We start from the raw sequence: 17,288 nt of genomic DNA, 5'->3' as shown, positions 1-17,288 counted from the left end.
TTCCTAAAACTTGGATAGGTGACAAGAATTTTGTCAAGTAGTGTAGTTTAGAGAGAGAAAGCAAAGGGGGAAAGATTATTTTTGTAATAATTAGTTATATATATATATATATATATATATATATATATATATATATATATATATATATATATATATATATATATATATATATATATTATTATATTTATATAAAAAAAATTCATTGTGTCATTTTGTCAAATATCTGTAAATATCAATGTATATTTGACAATAGTTTGCGTGATTTAAAAAAAATTATGAAATGCTTATGAAACAATCTTGGAGCAGTTTTAAAAAAGTTTATATGTAGTGAAATGTCAGAAACTGCAAACCGAGTAAATACAGTGGGCGAAACTGCCCTCAAAATAACCTCATTTATTATTGATACCAAGCACTTTTTTTGTTTTTCGGAACATACTGATATTAACACCCTAGGTATAGCTGCTTAAACAAGTAAACAACACAATACATGCTGGACCATAAGAAACATGGGGGATGCTTACTCTGATTAGCACTGACAGCAAAAGACCCTTAACTTCTACTCACCAAGTCGGCTTTGCTTTTCCCTGCAGGCGGTGCTCAGCGTTGCCAGTTCTTCATACTTTGCAGCCAACTGCAGCTTGCCGTTTTGAAGGTGAGGCCGACGAGTAAGGCTATCTTCTGCAAGACTCCGATTGGTTACTAACAAGGTATCCCTGTCCATCTGGAGCTCCTGGAACTAAACACAAATGTTATTTATTAAAAACTGCAACAAACAAATCCGAACAAAAAAGTCTGGTCATCTTAACAAAAAACACTATAAATCAAACACTAAAAACCAACCCAAGGAAGCAGTCAGGCTAGTCTACATGTCTTCTGTGCTGAGTATATACTTCTGAGAGTTTACACTGAGAGAGTTTAAATTGCTGAGGTTCACCAAGTACAGTACTTTTGGTTGATACTTGGCATCAAGAAAACCAGACATTTTCAAGCTTTTTATTGCCAAGGACCCCAAATATGATGATGATATGGGACCTGCTTCCAAAAATGCCAAAGGTAGACATTTATGTGCCTTCACACAGCCTGTAAAAAAGTGTGACATTATGAAGTCACTGGGAAGCGGTGGAGTAATTAAAATACCTCTCTCATATTCTATATTCCTTATTCTTCTTCTCCTATATTCCCTTACTAATTATTGTATACATATGAAATAAAGAAGCGGGCTCTGTTTTCACTTGGAATAAAGCTATAATATACAGTTCTGTGGTCTTAACTGTTTTGTTTTTATTAATTAATAATCTTATTAACTAATGTATACTGTTCATTTTAAGAAATGTCAACAGCAATAATATTATATTTAAATATTAAATTAAATCACTAATTAAAAAGAAAGAATGTAATCAAGTACTAAATAAAATCTAAGAGCTTGCATACTGGAATCAAACGGGATAGTTAGAACTGGCGAAAGCCTAAGGTTTAAAGCTTTTACTAAAATAGAACTGAAGAAAGAAAGTCAGATAAATAAAGCTTAAACAAAGTCTTCTTAGATCCCATTTGACCTCAATAGACCCTTGAAAAAGGATTTTTGTTCTCTGACTTTTTAGGCAAAGAAAGATCCAATAACTAAGGTTGTACTAACACTAGGCACAATGGTCTTGAACCGTGCCAAGGCGCAATTGCCCCCCTCAACGTCTTTCCTTCGGCCTGCACTAACATTGCATTTTTTGCCTTCCGAGCCTGAGCATGCTTACATCATCGATGATGCGACTGTTTATCTTAAAAGAAGAGAAGCGCTCTCACTCTGTACAATGGAGATTGCTTTATATTGTATTGTGTTATTTTAAGTGGTTTGATATGCAGTGACACAATCAAATCTTTTGCTAAACAGATACACTACTTTTGACACTCATAAATGTTTATAAAAGTCATAGTGCTGCAGGTATTAAGAGGTTTGCTGAAGTACAGCAAGAGGTTTGTATCTTTAATAAATGATGACAGCTTGCGTTTATTGAAAAGTACAAAAGATTAATAAATCCAAATGGAATAGTCCCTTAATAGTGATGTCATGTCTTCAGAATTGTGCTTAGGTGCGCTTTGCACTCACACTACAAGCGTACTAGAGCTGTGAACCTACAGTAGTCTGACAGTTCGGTTACGATTATAATGCCATCGATTCAGTACAATTTGATATTCACTAAGACAGTAGGGTCTGACTTTGCTTAGACAAAAGTCTTGTCACTTAACAGAAATAATGTACAGTAATCACCTTATTCTCCGCCGACGAGTGGGCGCTGCCATTTGAATCTTTTTGGCTAGAGATTTCCGGTCTCATTCACTTCCATTCATTTTTTGACGTTAAAAACTGCTCATTACGCTGCTTGATGTTGCAATCTGATATTTTCTTATTCTTCTTGGTCTGTATAGTCATGCAAACATTTGTTTGTAGAGCAAGTAGTTTGACAGTTTTCTGCCGTTTATTATTCCTAGTCATTTCTCCCATAGGCGACTGAATCGGAAGTTCTAAGACAATCGCGAAAACAGGCGCACTTCCGCATTTTAGAATAAGGTCAATAGAATATAAAGTCATGGTGCCGTGGAAAAAAAATTAATATTGTTTATGACTGCTACGAGCTTGGACGACTGCATTCATACATCTCTGCATGACTCAAATAAATTCTTAATAAAGTCATCTGGGATGGCAAAGAAAGCGCTTTTGCAAGACTCCCAGAGTTCATCAAGATTCTTTAGATTCTTCAGATTGCCTTCTCCTCCATCTTATCCCAGACATGCTCAATAATGTTCACATGTGGTGACTGGGCTGGACAATCCTGGAGCACCTTGACCTTCTTCACTTTCAGGAACTTTGATGTGGAGGCTGAAGTATGAGAAGGAGCGCTATCCTGCTGAAGAATTTACCCCCTCCCGTTGTTTGTAATGTAATGGGCAGCACAAATGTCTTGATACCTCAGGCTGTTGATGTTGCCATGCACTCTGCAGATCTCTGACACATCCCCATACTGAATGTAACCCCAAACCATATTTTTTTTCTTGACCAAACTTCACTGATTTCTGTGAGAATCTTGGATCCATGCAGGTTCCAATAGGTCTTCTGCAGTATTAGTGACGATTGGGATGCAGTTTAACAGATGATTCATCAGGGGGAAAAAAATTTTTTTTCCTTCTTCCCTTTTTCCAAATGATTGACTAAAAGTCAAGTTATTATTCGTTGCTCTTACAACTGGGATCAACGCATTTTGTCAGCAAGTGTATATTATTAGTAGTAAATGTATCTCTCTAAAGCAGGTCCCACACTGTCCCAAAAAAATCAACAGTCCAGCAACATTAAAAAAATGTATGCTGCTTGTTCAAACTACTCATTAAAAAATAAGCTGAATCAACACAATTCTTAAGTTTTTTTGGTGGTCCAACTTAATTGTTTTATGTTCAATCTGCTTGAATTTCTTAAAACAATTATCTGGTTTGTGTTAGGACGACATGAAGAAATTGTGTGGAACTCTGGTTTTCATTGTGTGGAACTCTGGATTTTTTACAGAGAACACCACCATACGCAGATGACCTCTCTATTATTATCATCATCATCTTCCAAAGATATATTATTATGCTGCTTGTATGTGTTGAACAAAATGTCACATTGCTAGTAAGGGTTGCATCAGATTTACAAGAGATACACGCTGTTAAACCGCTCTGAAGAAACTCGCTCCGCAAATGTTTTTTTCTTAATTCAATTGACGCACATGAACCTTGGTTTCACAGTAATTCTGTGAAGCCGCTTTTGAGAATGCAGCTCCTCAAACAAGACAGCCATCAAGGTCAAACCGCAGAAGTCAGGAATGCAAGAACACAGAAGACGTCCACATTTTATTCGGGACTTATAAGCCGTACAGAGCGAAAGTGAATAATGCAACTCAATGCATCAAATACCGCAAGGGTCACATGAGGTTAGGTTATTATGCCAGGCACATAATCCACAAACGTGTCCAAGAGAGATTGAGGGAAATCTAAGAAAGAGAGAATAATAGCCTCCAGCTTTACACTAATGTAATTGAGGACTTTAGCTAAATATGTTTGATTTGTAGAGAAAAGCCCCTTACGTTTCATGAGAACAATGGGAAATGAGCATGGCAAGGAAGGGCTCGTATTAGTTAATGAACAAGGCATCAAACATTTAGTGAAGTTTAATAAGATTAATGACAATTTTCCAATAAATCAAGATCTTCCTTTGAACGATCTGCATATTGATTTATACTTCTTTTGTGAATAAAATTGATAGAGAGTAACCAAAGTGGTGCAATTCATTAGCAAATTACTACCATGAACTGGTTCATTTTAAGATGCTTTCACACTTGGTTCAATTGCTGGACCGAACCAAAGTTCGATTGTCCCCCTTCTTGGCTTGTTTGTGTTCACATCGTCTTTTTTCCTTCTGAACACACTTGCATCATCAAGCTGCTGTTTTGTGTACCTAGGTGATGGCCACGACAGCAAAGCGCCAACATGGAGATGTCCATATAGCTTGATCATTTCAGATTTTACTGAATCTTTTGCTTTTGTTCAGTGAAGGGTCCTTCTTGAAGGATTAGTTTATTTTGAACAAATGTTTTGTATGACTCATGGAGTAAATTAATCATTTGCACATGTGCACATTTGTGTAAGCAGAGCTCGCGTGCTACCTTAAAGTGGTCTGTTTCGCACAAAATGCGCACGTGTGGCCTCAAACCACATCGGTATGAACAATATTGGATAATACTGCATCGCGTTGGGGAATCATATTGATACATCCCCAGAACTCGATATACCGCAAAGCCTTACAGCCAATCACAGTTATTTCTGTTAACATGTGAACACAATGGCAAATCAGCGCTGTTTAAGAACGTGCTCAGTAGTGCTCAAGTGTTCACAGGAAATGGACGCTTTTAAAACTTTAGTATCGATTGGTACCGAATTACAGTATTGTGACAACCCTATTCACCTTATTCTCCGCTGACGAGCGGGCGCAGCCATTTGAATCTTTTTGGCTCGAGACTTCCAGTCTCATTCACTTCCATTCATTTTTAGACATTAAAAACTGCTCGCTTCGACGTGGCAAACTGATATTTTCTTACTACATTATTCTTCTTGGTCTGTATAGTCATGCAAACATTGGTTTGTAGAGCTAGTAGTTTGATCGTTTTCTGCCGTTTATTATTCCTAGTCATTTCTCCCATAGCCAACTGAATCGGAAGTTCTAAAACAATAAAGAGGCACTCATATTTTAGGAGTCATTCCATTTCAAGGCCAAATTCATGACTCTTACATAAAGGCTTAAAGCTTAAGGTCACATCACAAGTAATATGAGAATGTAAAAAAAATGGAAACATCAACAGCGCATCTCAATGGTAGAGACCTCACTCATCACAATTCAATTCAGTCTGAACGCCGCTAAATATTGACGTTTAACTACAGTACATCTCTGTAAAAGCAAGTTGATGATTTCCAGATGAAAACAGATGAGCATTCTTCCAGTGATATGCCTTGAAAAGAGGACACAGCCTGGAGCGGCAGTGGAGACAATGCTTGATTAACTAACCGCCTCAGTCTAACCACGTGTTGCTTTATTACAATAAAACAATGTTCTGTGACAAAATAATCTGGAATGGCTGCCGGAAAAATCTGTCCACATGTCCTTCAGAAAAAAAGTGGCATTATTCGCTCTGACCGTCCTCCATGACATGGCCCAAGACCACTCTATAACCAGAGGGAAAAGCAGAGAAGCGTCCAAACCAATGTCCTCATGGAAAGCATTCGCAAAGTCCCAGACATCAGTGGAAACCACAGACCCCTACTTTCACTGTAAGTGAGGGTTTGGTCCATATTACAGAACTTCATTTTTCTTTCCTCTGTTGCTGCGATGAATATTAACTGCCAGTTTTATGCGTTTCAAAACTTAGGGAACATTATGAAGGCTGAGTGTGCTTAGTCGAGCATATAAGAGGATTAATGATTCATTCGCTCAACGAATATGAGGATTTTTGCCTTCCTTCTTAATGCTGCACGAGACCCCCGAACGTGATGGTGATATTCCCACCGGTGGCACATCTATCTGGCTAAGGGGGAAATGAGAGAAAGGCGGTCCTCTTTGATCAAGGCACTATCTTCTGAAGATGCAGAAGCTGGAATAGTTGAGCTGCTTAGAATAACTCAAAAGAGCATACGTGATCACACGGCGTGGTTAAGGTTACGTGAGGTTCTTTTGTTGGGAAACATCGTCAAACTTTCAACTCTCTGGTGTCCCTTATTTGGGAATCACACTTGTGGTTTTAGCCGGTCAAAAAGGGACGAATGCCTGTACCCTCGGTTTTATTTACGCTAAATCGATCAAATTTACTTGTGTTTAATAATATTTTTTAAATTTTGAGAGGGATTTGTGGTAACAATTAATATTTATGCAGCAATTAACAACCATTTTCACTTAAAAACCATTTCATTTCCTTTGACGGGTCAGTTTTGACAGGGAAGACCACAAGTGTGACTATTTATTAATAACCCATTTAAAATGCTTGAATTATGGGCTTAATTGTTTGGTGTGTTCACATACCAACCAAGTCAATGAGGTATTAGACCATTCCAACAATTCTGTAATTTTTAACATTTCAAAAATCTAACTTTTTCGGTCTAAAATGACCGAAGACTACCAGAGGGTTAAGGTCAACTGCTTGACACCGCTCTCGACATAATTGCTGAGACGTGGCATCAATGTCTCAAGAGAGCTGGATGAACATTTCTCCTTCAAGACAGCCACCCCAGAATGAGCAGATTAATCAGTTTCTAATTAAGGATTATTGTATACAGTATACGCAACATAAACATTCAGAACTAATCCTTCATCAAACGCAGATGGAAAATGTCAAGCAGTTTTTTTGATCACATAATGCTAAGTGATTGCGAATTACACGCATCAGTTCTGCGTGACGAATGGAGCCGTGAAGAGTAAAACACAAACACATGAGATGTCTGTGCTGTCCCAGTTTGAAATTGTTCCATTTTTTAAGCACCGATGACTAGATCAGGCCAAAGGTTTTGGATAGGGCTGAGCAAATTTAGTCCTGGAGAGCCACATTCCTGCACAATTAAGCCAGGGCCACACTGCACTTTTCACCCCAAACACTTCCACTCGTATGCCATGTTGCCAGAAAAACGGAAACACAAGCTTGTGCGACAAGTTTCACATGTCACTGCGTTGGATAGTTCAAGCTTATTGAACTCTGACCTGCGAAATAGCATTGTGTGATTTCGTGAGACCATAAAAGATCAAAACAAGACCTCTTTGTTCAGAAATGTTAAATATAGAGCATTTTAATGTCTAATCATCTTGTTTAATAACGCCTCTTTTCGAAGCGATAGAATTTCACACGCTCAAACTCTAGTATGACCCCAGCTTTGCACTCAAACCCTTCTCAAATATACCTTTACAAGCTAATCAAGATCTAATGCTGTGTTCACACTAGATGCGGCATAAATAGACAAGTGAACATTTTTGGTTTACACGCTTCATTCGCACATCAAATTTGATTAATTTGTGCGTCAAATTCGCTTCATTCGCAGTCAGATTCACTTCACAATAGATATCAATTCACATCATGGGTGGGGCTTTTTTCTGCCCAGTTACTATAGCTTTGTAGTAGTGCTGTCAAAATTAGTGCGTTATTAATTTGAAATATTTAACGAGTTAAAAAAATGTACGCAATTAACGAAGTTGCAGGTTTTATTTATTTCCTGTTAAGGAAATAAAAACCTTGAGAGAAACCAGGCCTAGTTGGGCACAGCCATTTCTTCTCTGGCCAAACTTCCTGTGCAGAGTTGCAGTTTAGGTGCCGAGATAGAGAAAGCTGGGTAAATTATATGGTTTTGGTCAAGTGTTTCCTAACCACGTTCCTGGAGGACCATCAGCTCTGCACATTTTCTGCGTCTTAACCAAAAACACCTAATTCAGATCGTCAGCCCATTAGCAGAGACTGAAAGACTTGTTAATGGGTGTGACTGACAAAGTAGATATCCAAAACATGCAGTGCTGGTGGTCCCCCAGGAACATGGTTGAGAACCTCTGTTTTAGTCCAAACTCACCTTATAACATCAGTCGTGTTTGTAATAAATCTTTTTGTGAGATTCCACAGTCGTGTTTATTTGTCATGATTAATGGAGTAAAGCTTTTCCCGAGAGGGATTTACTGGGTTTCTTTGTGTGAATTTACAGGGGTTTGCAAGTTTCCATGAGAGTGTCCTTTGACAAGATTTGCATGACAATTGAAGCTTTGCTCAATTGCAATTGAGATTTCAATTCGATTAATCCCTCAGCCCTACCCGAGACCTTTGTTTATCTCCAGAACACAAATGAAGACATTTTGGATCAAATCCAAGAGCTTTATGACCCTCTGTTAATAGCAAGGGTCGTAACATGTTCAAAGACCAAAAACATTGTCAAAACATTCCATGTGACTTCAGTGCTTCAACTATAAAAGTACAAGGCTCCAAGAACACTTTAGTGTGCCAAAACTGTTAAAAAGCACTTTGTTTTTGCCAATGTCCTCTCTTGAGCCATGTGAAGCCCTGATGTAGGGGCAACACAATGTTTACATGCTGCGCTTAGACTTTAATGGCAAAAAGTTCCATAGTAAAAGCACACCCTGACGAGGAAGAGAAACACTAGCAAAAGGCACTTCAAATGCCTCAAAACTCACAGGGTGAGAGATCTCTCAGATTTCATATAAAATATCTTAATTTGTTTTCCAAAGATAAACAAAGGTCTCAGGGGGATTGATGACAGAATATTTGTTTTGGGTGAACAAATCCTTTAAAGCTGGATGAAAACTGCAGGACTGTGGCTCTCCAAAACAGGACTTGCACTTTAGCTTCACCCCAAACAGAGTGAAGGTTTTGCAGGTTTTTCCACCTTCAGTTTCTTCTAATAGATTCTGCGTTTCTCTGCAAAATGGTTTTCATGATTGATGGCCAATCAAAATGTTCTTCTTAAAAGCATTTACATGCAGCTGTTGCTGAGAAGTGCAATTACACAGCATTTTAAGATGAAGAGGTGCTCTGTGGGTTCAGTTGGGATAATTTATGTGCTAACCCACAGAATCAGACAGTGCTTTTTACATAACATAAATCTCATTATGAACTAGGCTGCACAATATATATTTTTTCAGCATCGATAAGGCAATGTGTGCATACTCAATAGTCACATTGCTGAATCTGCAATGCTAATCAGCACTATTATTGATCAGATTTTGAAAAACACTTTTGAAAACACTCATAACATTTTTGTAATGTTTAACCATAAAGTTAACAAAACATAGAGGTATGGGTTGGTAATAATTCAGGTTGGTTAATAATTCTGACTTCAACTCTATACTGTATTTTTAATAGGACAAATATAATTATATGTTCCGAACACATAGTGCAAGCACCAAATGAATAACTTGGCCCCCCTCTGTAAACTATGGCCACCTTGGCCCCTGCATTTAAAAATTCCTAATTCGCCACTGGGTATACTCGTATTTGGACCGTTATCGTATGGTATTTTGTTAGATAAGCTCCAGATTTGGCTTCAGTACTGACTAGGTATGGGACAATAATCGTTTTCAAGGTATATCGCGGTTTGAAAAACTCAAGGTTTTAAAACCGCCAAAATATTCTGTAATACCTTTCCTAAGGTACGAGTAATATTTTTTATTTATTAATTTTTTGTTGTTTTTGCCGTTGTTTGTTTACCATCAAGCTTTGCGTGTGCCTGTGAAACAGCCTGTGAGCGCCTGCACACGCACATATTATGAACATCTCGACATGCGAAAGTGATCCTGCGAAAGTTGTTCACAATATTGATCATCCACAGAGTTTGTAATTTAGTCAAATGTTTACAAATACAAGCGCAGCCGTTTAAAGCTCATTTGTGGTGAATGTCAGAATTTACCGGTATTTTGGAATGGATGTGTGAATGCTCTTTTACGGAAAAATTCTGTAACCTCCTTGCCTGTGTGAACAGCACTTTTTTGAATATACCGGTAAAGTCGTTCCGGAAATTTTTTCGGATATTTACCGGTATCACTGTGTGAAAGGGGCTATTGATTTATTTGAATTATACAGCCTAACATGTTTACTGCTCCAAAATATTATACATCTTTCAAAAAATAGTTTTTAAAGGGAAAAAAGATTTTTTTTTTGGACTAAAACATTTAAAAAGAACTTATTTTAGAGCAGTGAGCACAATACCGTGATACCGTGGAACCATGATGTTTATCCAAGGATATCATACCGTCAGAATCTTACACCGACCCATGTCTAGTACTGACTAATCTACTATATAAACAAATATAATATTGTTTAGCTTCCTATTAAACATGTGAATTTAAAAGATAGATTTGTGAGGGGTGTACTTGTATATGCTAAACACTGTATCGTGGAAAAATAATATCGCAATGTCAGTTTTTTTCAATATCGTGCAGCCCTATTGTGAACTACAATATAGAGAAATATATACCACAACCAAACTGCCAATCGGTGCGGAAATAAAATGAAAAAAATAAACTAAGAAGCTAACATTTAAGTGGGCATCTTCTTAGTCAGTGCTGATTTGCCATTGTGTTCACATGCTCAACAGAAATTATTGTGATTGGCCGGGAAAATTAACATTTTTAAAATTTCAGTACTGATTGGTACCAAAATTCCAGCATCGTGACAAAACTAACAAACATTATCTTTTTTTTTTTTGCCTATTTTGTCTTAATTAGATAAGACAGTAATGAGACAGGAAACAAAGTGGGAGAGAAAGAGGGGTACGGTTAGGAAATGTCCTCGAGCCGGGATTCAAACTCGGGATGCCCTGACATGCTACTGCACCAAATGTTGGCGTGCTAACCACTAGGATATTGCACCGACTAGACATTATCTTTAATCGAAATGAGACCACCTCATTCAAGTAGCTGTTGTTTTGATGAGACTAACACGTTATACCCAACCAAGCAAAATAAGGTAGAAACTCCATCCATTTTTCAAAATAACCCTCCAAATGAGCTAAAGTCATCCAAACAACCCTACCCCTGGAAATCTTCAAATGTGGAAAAGCTCAAAAAATTGTTAGGCCCCCTTTACATCTTGTTCTATATGTATGATTCTACTGACAAAGCAAACCTTAATACCATTTGGCCTGAGCAATCATGAATTAAAACACTTCCAAACATCTACCAAACAGATAAAGAGGGAAGTAAACTCTCTGGTTAGGCCTGGATCATATATTATGCAACTATGTAAATATGAATTCCAGAAGGTGTCAACAGCAAGTAAAGTACTGCATGCACTGCATTCTCAGCATTTTACACTGGCCATTAGCATAATACGTCTTTATCGATGGAGAGTTATTTTTCAGACTCCTGTTTTTTGTAACCGCTATGCAAGAATACACCTTAAATATGCACGACGGGACCACTTGAGCACAATGTGGTGGCCAAGAATTCATGCCTGCACACTAGTGTAGAGTTTCCTACCATTTGTCTCTGGTTTAAGGTTAGGATAAGCAATAGAGTTAAGGTTATAAACGTAGATGATCCAGGAACCTGTCCTACTTGGGCTAAATCAAGAGGTGGAATTTATACCACAGCCTAAAACATGATGGATGTTGTTTTATGACTGAATCAAGCAAAGGACACGATCTCAGCTCTCATTGACTGTTACTCTGACAAGCCAAGCATTTCCATGGTTTCACAGCAAACAAAGAGCACACTATCTTTCCAAAGAGACGCGGAATCTATTTAAAGATGATACAGATGTTGTCGACCACTAAATGAGGGTAAGATCAGCGAAGGATCGTTTCAATTCCTGCGGAGGCATTTTTTGAGGATCTAGACGAGATGATAAACGCTTTGGTTAATGGATTGGATATGGGTTGTCATAGATTTTCCTACAGTTTTCACTCACGATGCGAAATGTGGCTTTGGCAGGGAACGGCGCTCTTCTTATCGCTCCTGCAAGCCTAATTTATTGCCTAAGCCTAAACACCCAGAAATTACACTCGCTCTGACGCTACGCTTCACAATTATGACTGCTCAGCGGGACTCGGTATTCATGTCATCCGTTTTAACTGCACATGGAGGTCAAAACATGAATATTTATGTTGTACTCTAAATAAGAGCAACAAAAGCACGCTGTGCTTAATGTGCATGAGTGCTCAAAATGAGTTTTGCTGCTTGAGATGAAACAATTCTTAAGGTTTTTTGGGAGATACATTTGGCAATAATGACAGCTGTTTGCATAGCTTCTCAATGAACTGGGTCTGCATGTGGAATTACCCCATAATACAAACTCACCTCATAATATCAGTCATGTTTATAATAAATCCTTTGGTGAGGTGATTCTACAGTTGTGTGTTTATTTGTCATGCTGAATCAACTTAAATCTTTAGTTTTACAACACAATTTTTTTTTTTTTTTTGGGACAACTTTATTGTTTTTTGTTGAATATTCAAATTTGCAAAAACAATTAGGTTAACATAATCTATTTGTGTTGGAGGAATTGTGAAGGAATTGTGTGGAACCCAGCATTTCTTACAGTGAAGTTTAGTTAATGAATGGATAGTTTAAATTAATTAACAAATACAAAAACAGAACCGTAAATTTTAATTCTTTGTCACAGTTTATTGTCCACTTGAAATTGCTTAATTCCTTTTTTCTTGTGTTGCTTTTCATATTTTGTATTGGGACAATAACTTTGCCATAGCATATTCAATGGTGCACTTACTGTAAAAATGCTCCCAAAATACTTACAAGTTGTGTTGTTTCAACTCATTATAAATAAGTATTCTGAAAAAGCAGCAAAAGTCCTTTTTTGAGAGTTCACTGACAGACATCATCCTTCCTCTTACATTTTAAATTTGAATGGGTATTTTTTTCTACTTTTCTGATGACATTTTTCTCACCTTTTCACGTGTAACTTATATCAAATTATTAAACTGACGTTTATAAAAATCTATCACATTTTTAAAGTCAGAAAGAACAGGTTACCAATTAAAATAAACCAGTAAAACACACTCATAAACTAAAATATTTAAATATATATATATACCAGTAAATTAACAGTTTTCTGTATTTTGTGATTCATGTTTTATATTTTTTATTTCCTCTCATTTATTTATGCATTTGAATTGCAAGATGGAACCTTGATCCTTCTTCCAACAACTTTTAACCGTCAAAAACTGGAAAAAGTGCTTTTATTAACATTTTAATTGTTTGAAGTGATATATTGTCAGGGTTGATGTTGTATATCACAGTACAAATCCTTGTAATAAACTGCCAGTACATTTTCTGTTATTTTACCTACATATTTCGCTACATGACATTTTGAATGCCTTTTATTTTTTTAAACTACTAAAATGTCAATAAAAGTAACTTTGTTAATCTGAAGAGTTGAATTTTCAACATTAGAAGTCAACAGGGCAGAGATAATGCAGTTCAAAACCATAAATAAACAGAAGACACTTTTAAATCACAAAATACTGTCAATGAACAGATATTAGTGTATAAAGTGGAGTAGAAAAGTGCCATTTGAATGATACAAAGTGCCATTTGAATTTTAAACAATACATTTTACAAGAGCCATGAATACACTTAAATGCATAACAACCAATTTAAAATATAAGTATTTGACAATAAATTCATGAAATATCTTGATAAAGGAAGTGGTATTTTTTTTTTTTTAAATCCAACTAGAGCTGTATCACTGAATCATTCTTGATGTTCATTCAGATGGCTGCTTCACTAAGAAACAAAGCAAGTGACTTTACGAATGGACCATTGAATCATTCACTCATTTGATTTGTTCAAAATATGCTCTTAATAAGGGCGGCACGGTTGCTCAGTGGTTAGCACTGTCGCCTTACAGCATGAAGGTTGCTGGTTTGAGTCCTAGCTGGGCCAGTTGGCTTTTCTGTGTGGAGTTTGCATGTTCTCCCCGTGTTCCTGTGGGTTTCCTCCAGGTTCCCCCACAATCCAAAGACATGCGGTATGAACTAAATTGGCTGTAGTGTAGGAGTGTGTGTGTATGAATGAGTGTGTATAGGTGTTTTCCAATTAGGGCTGCACGATACATCGTTTCAGCATCGAAATCGCGATGTGCGCATCCACAATAGTCACATTGCAGGAGGTGCGATGCAAAGCAAAAAAAAATAAAAAATTATATGTATATATATATATATATATATATATATATATATATATATATATATATATATATATATATATATATATATATATATATATATATATATATGCACATACACACACACACACACACACACACACACACACACACACACACATATATATATATATATATATATATATATATATATATATATATATATATATATATATATATATATAACTGCCATATTATTGAATTTATTGTAAAGTTAATTGTTGGTAATTATTAGAACAAGTTTATCTTATCCACAATTTATTTGTTTTATAACATGTTTATTTTTTTAAACTCCTCAGGGGGTTAGTGTTTAGCTGTTTTTATATTTTTACAATTTTGTGACAAGATATTTCCTTCTGTTTTGTAATTGTTGTAATAAAAAAAGTTTGTTATTGTTGAATAAAAAGTTAAATTACTTATTTTGTCACTCAAACAGTAAAACAATAACAACTGAAAAAATTAAAAATCACAGTAGAAAATATTTGTATTAATATCATAACATATTAGATCCTTGATTTATCTGAATTGACAGTTAAGTCATATTTTTTATAAACAACCCAAAAGAAACTATAAAAATGTTTGTTCAGTGTTTTTACTTATACATTTTTTATATTCTATGAAAATGCTTAAAAAACTACCCACATTGTTATAGAATTATTGATTATTTAATTTTTGAGCAGTTCAAAACTCCCGATTCTGAATTACTAAATATCGCAATATATATCGCAGGGAAAATAAATATCGCAATGTAAATTTTTTTCAATATCGTGCAGCCCTATTTCTAATACTGGGTTGTTAGATATATCATTTTTATTCATTTCCATATATAATTTTTATATATGTATACTTTTAAAGAAACCCAAGGTTAATGTTATAAATGTGTGTGCTTTTTAATATAACCACAAGCTCAACTGTAGTTTTCAGTCAGTTGAATGGTTGAAATGTGCCAGTTGCAGGAATATTGTGCTGGCATTGATTTGATTATATGATCAATAGGATTCTACCAAACAAACTGTTTAGACCAATGATTAAAGACAATGCTCAATCATCTGTTTGTATGCCTGTATAAAAACTGGCCTCGAAGGACTGACCTTTGAGCAACCAGAATGGAACCCTTTCGTGTTTCTTCTGTGTTGTTCCCTTGCTGCAAGAACATTAAAATTTCTCAAAATGAATCTTCCTAAACCTTGGAAAAAAATTTTAATAGTTGGCAGTTCATTCCTTTTTTTAATAGTTGGCGGTTCATTCCACTGTGGCAACCCCTGATAAATAAGGGACTAAGCCGAAGAATAATGAATGAATGCTATTAATTTTAAAAAATCGTCGTAATGAGTCAACACCGCTGATATCGTTGACCAATCATTTGATCGCAGCTCTATTTTGCATAAGTTATGCAGTTACTAGGTCTTAGATCAGAGCTAATAAACCTCCCAGCGCATCTCTTTAAAACTTCATGCAGTCTGTCACCTAGAACAAATTCATCCGAGCATTTGCAGTTCCAGGAAAGGATGTGGCTTATCTTGGCGAGGATGTGGCTCCTCATACCTCAAAGACAGCTAAGACACATGCTCTTTCGCATTTCACAGGCCTATGATCAATCTTTTAGCTACTGGGGTGTATTTGAGAGGAACATCTGAGCAAGTCCTGAGGCTCTTTCCCTCTCTGGTTTTTAGTATTCCATGCTGCCTGACACTGCCGTACATGCGTCATAAGTCACAAAGAGCCAATAACTGTACGAGCCCCTGCTAGTGTGCAAGTCCTTCACACTTATGGTTTGGTAATGAACATTATGAAGGTCTTTGTTCCCTTCCTCAAAACACACAACATGCTCTTTGCAGTATCTCTGTTCTTTCCCCATTTCCTTTCTCTCTCTCTCTCTCTCTCTCTCTCTCTTTCGCTGCAATCTAATGCAAAAAGTAAAACTTCTGGACCTACACAGAACGTTTTCCCTAAACAGGAATTGACACAGACTATCCATTTCCGCTTGCAGCTTGCCTGTGTGTCTGTTTATACACTGTGCAGATGCAAGTCCTCTGGAGACCATGTGGGCTGGATGATACAATGCTCATAAAACAATATGACAAATCAAATGGCTACAGTCGCAAACTGGAAAATACCTTACAGAAATAGTTCACATAAAAAAAAAAAACTTCTGTCATTATTTACTCACCCACATGTCAGTCCAAACCCTGACTGTCTTTCTTCCACTGAACACAAAAGGAAAGTTTCTGACCAACAGTGAATTTCCAACTTTAATGAGGTAAAAACATTGTTGACTCAAAAACCAGACATTAAGATGTGTTTTAAATTCATCAGTGACAAGATCAGACTGAATAATTCACAAATACTTTACAACTGTGAGCATTTGAGATTCTTTTAAAACATGACTCAAATGTATTCATTTAACATGTACAACAGTGTGAAGAGTGTTTAATGATTTCTTTTTTTTTCATCTTTGTCACACTTTAATGCTTTACATCAAACTAATTCCGATATTAGTCAATGATAATATATCATGCAGTTTATAAATGAAGGTTTTTGTTATTAAGTGAAAACTAAGCACAAAACTAAGTCTAAAGCTCTGTGTGAAAAAGTGTTTGCCCCCCGCACTTAACTCTGGTTTCATACCGGAGTTGTGACTTCTCTAGTCACATCCAGGTCTGATGACCTGTACGCAATCAAGAAAGCAGTGAAAAAGGATATGCCTGACAAAGTGAAGTAGACCAAAAGATCCTCAAAAGCTAGACTTGAATCACTCGAAGATCCAAAGAAATTCAGCTCATGTTAAAAAAAAGAAACAGTAAGGGGAAAAAACTTTTTCACACCCCCATACTAGGAGGTTATATGTACACACAACATGGTTAAAATGTTTTAGTAAAAACTTTTCATGTTTTTGAAAGAATTTTGACAGAATTTAAAAACAATTTATGTTAAAGAGAGCTGAATGTAATGATCAAGATACAGAAAAAAACAGTAATGTGTGAACTGTTTTTTAAAACAAAGTTTTCACATTTGTGTATTTCTGTGATGTTGTGTACATATAATATTATT

At 36.2% G+C, this 17,288-nt stretch overlaps 2 protein-coding genes across 6 annotated transcripts in view; one reads left to right on the top strand and one right to left on the bottom strand.

Annotated features, from left to right (window-relative positions):
- mcama (melanoma cell adhesion molecule a) overlaps window positions 1–17,288 on the top strand; it is a 638,953-nt gene that overhangs the window by 334,326 nt on the left and 287,339 nt on the right. The gene's annotated exons all lie outside the window — the stretch shown is intronic.
- vps37d (VPS37D subunit of ESCRT-I) overlaps window positions 1–17,288 on the bottom strand; it is an 81,642-nt gene that overhangs the window by 56,755 nt on the left and 7,599 nt on the right. For both annotated transcript variants that reach the window (XR_015492040.1, XM_087254625.1), the window contains exon 2: window positions 565–736. Coding sequence is in view for 1 of the 2 variants with exons in the window: in XM_087254625.1 (XP_087110751.1) it covers window positions 565–736 (172 nt within the window). In the remaining variant the exon portion in view is untranslated. The remainder of the gene's footprint in view (window positions 1–564; window positions 737–17,288) is intronic.

The sequence above is a fragment of the Danio rerio genome, chromosome 5, assembly GCF_052040795.2.
Source record: "Danio rerio strain M-AB ecotype USA chromosome 5, GRCz13ab, whole genome shotgun sequence".
NCBI lineage: Eukaryota > Metazoa > Chordata > Actinopteri > Cypriniformes > Danionidae > Danio > Danio rerio.
This window is presented reverse-complemented; position numbering and strand designations above follow the sequence as displayed.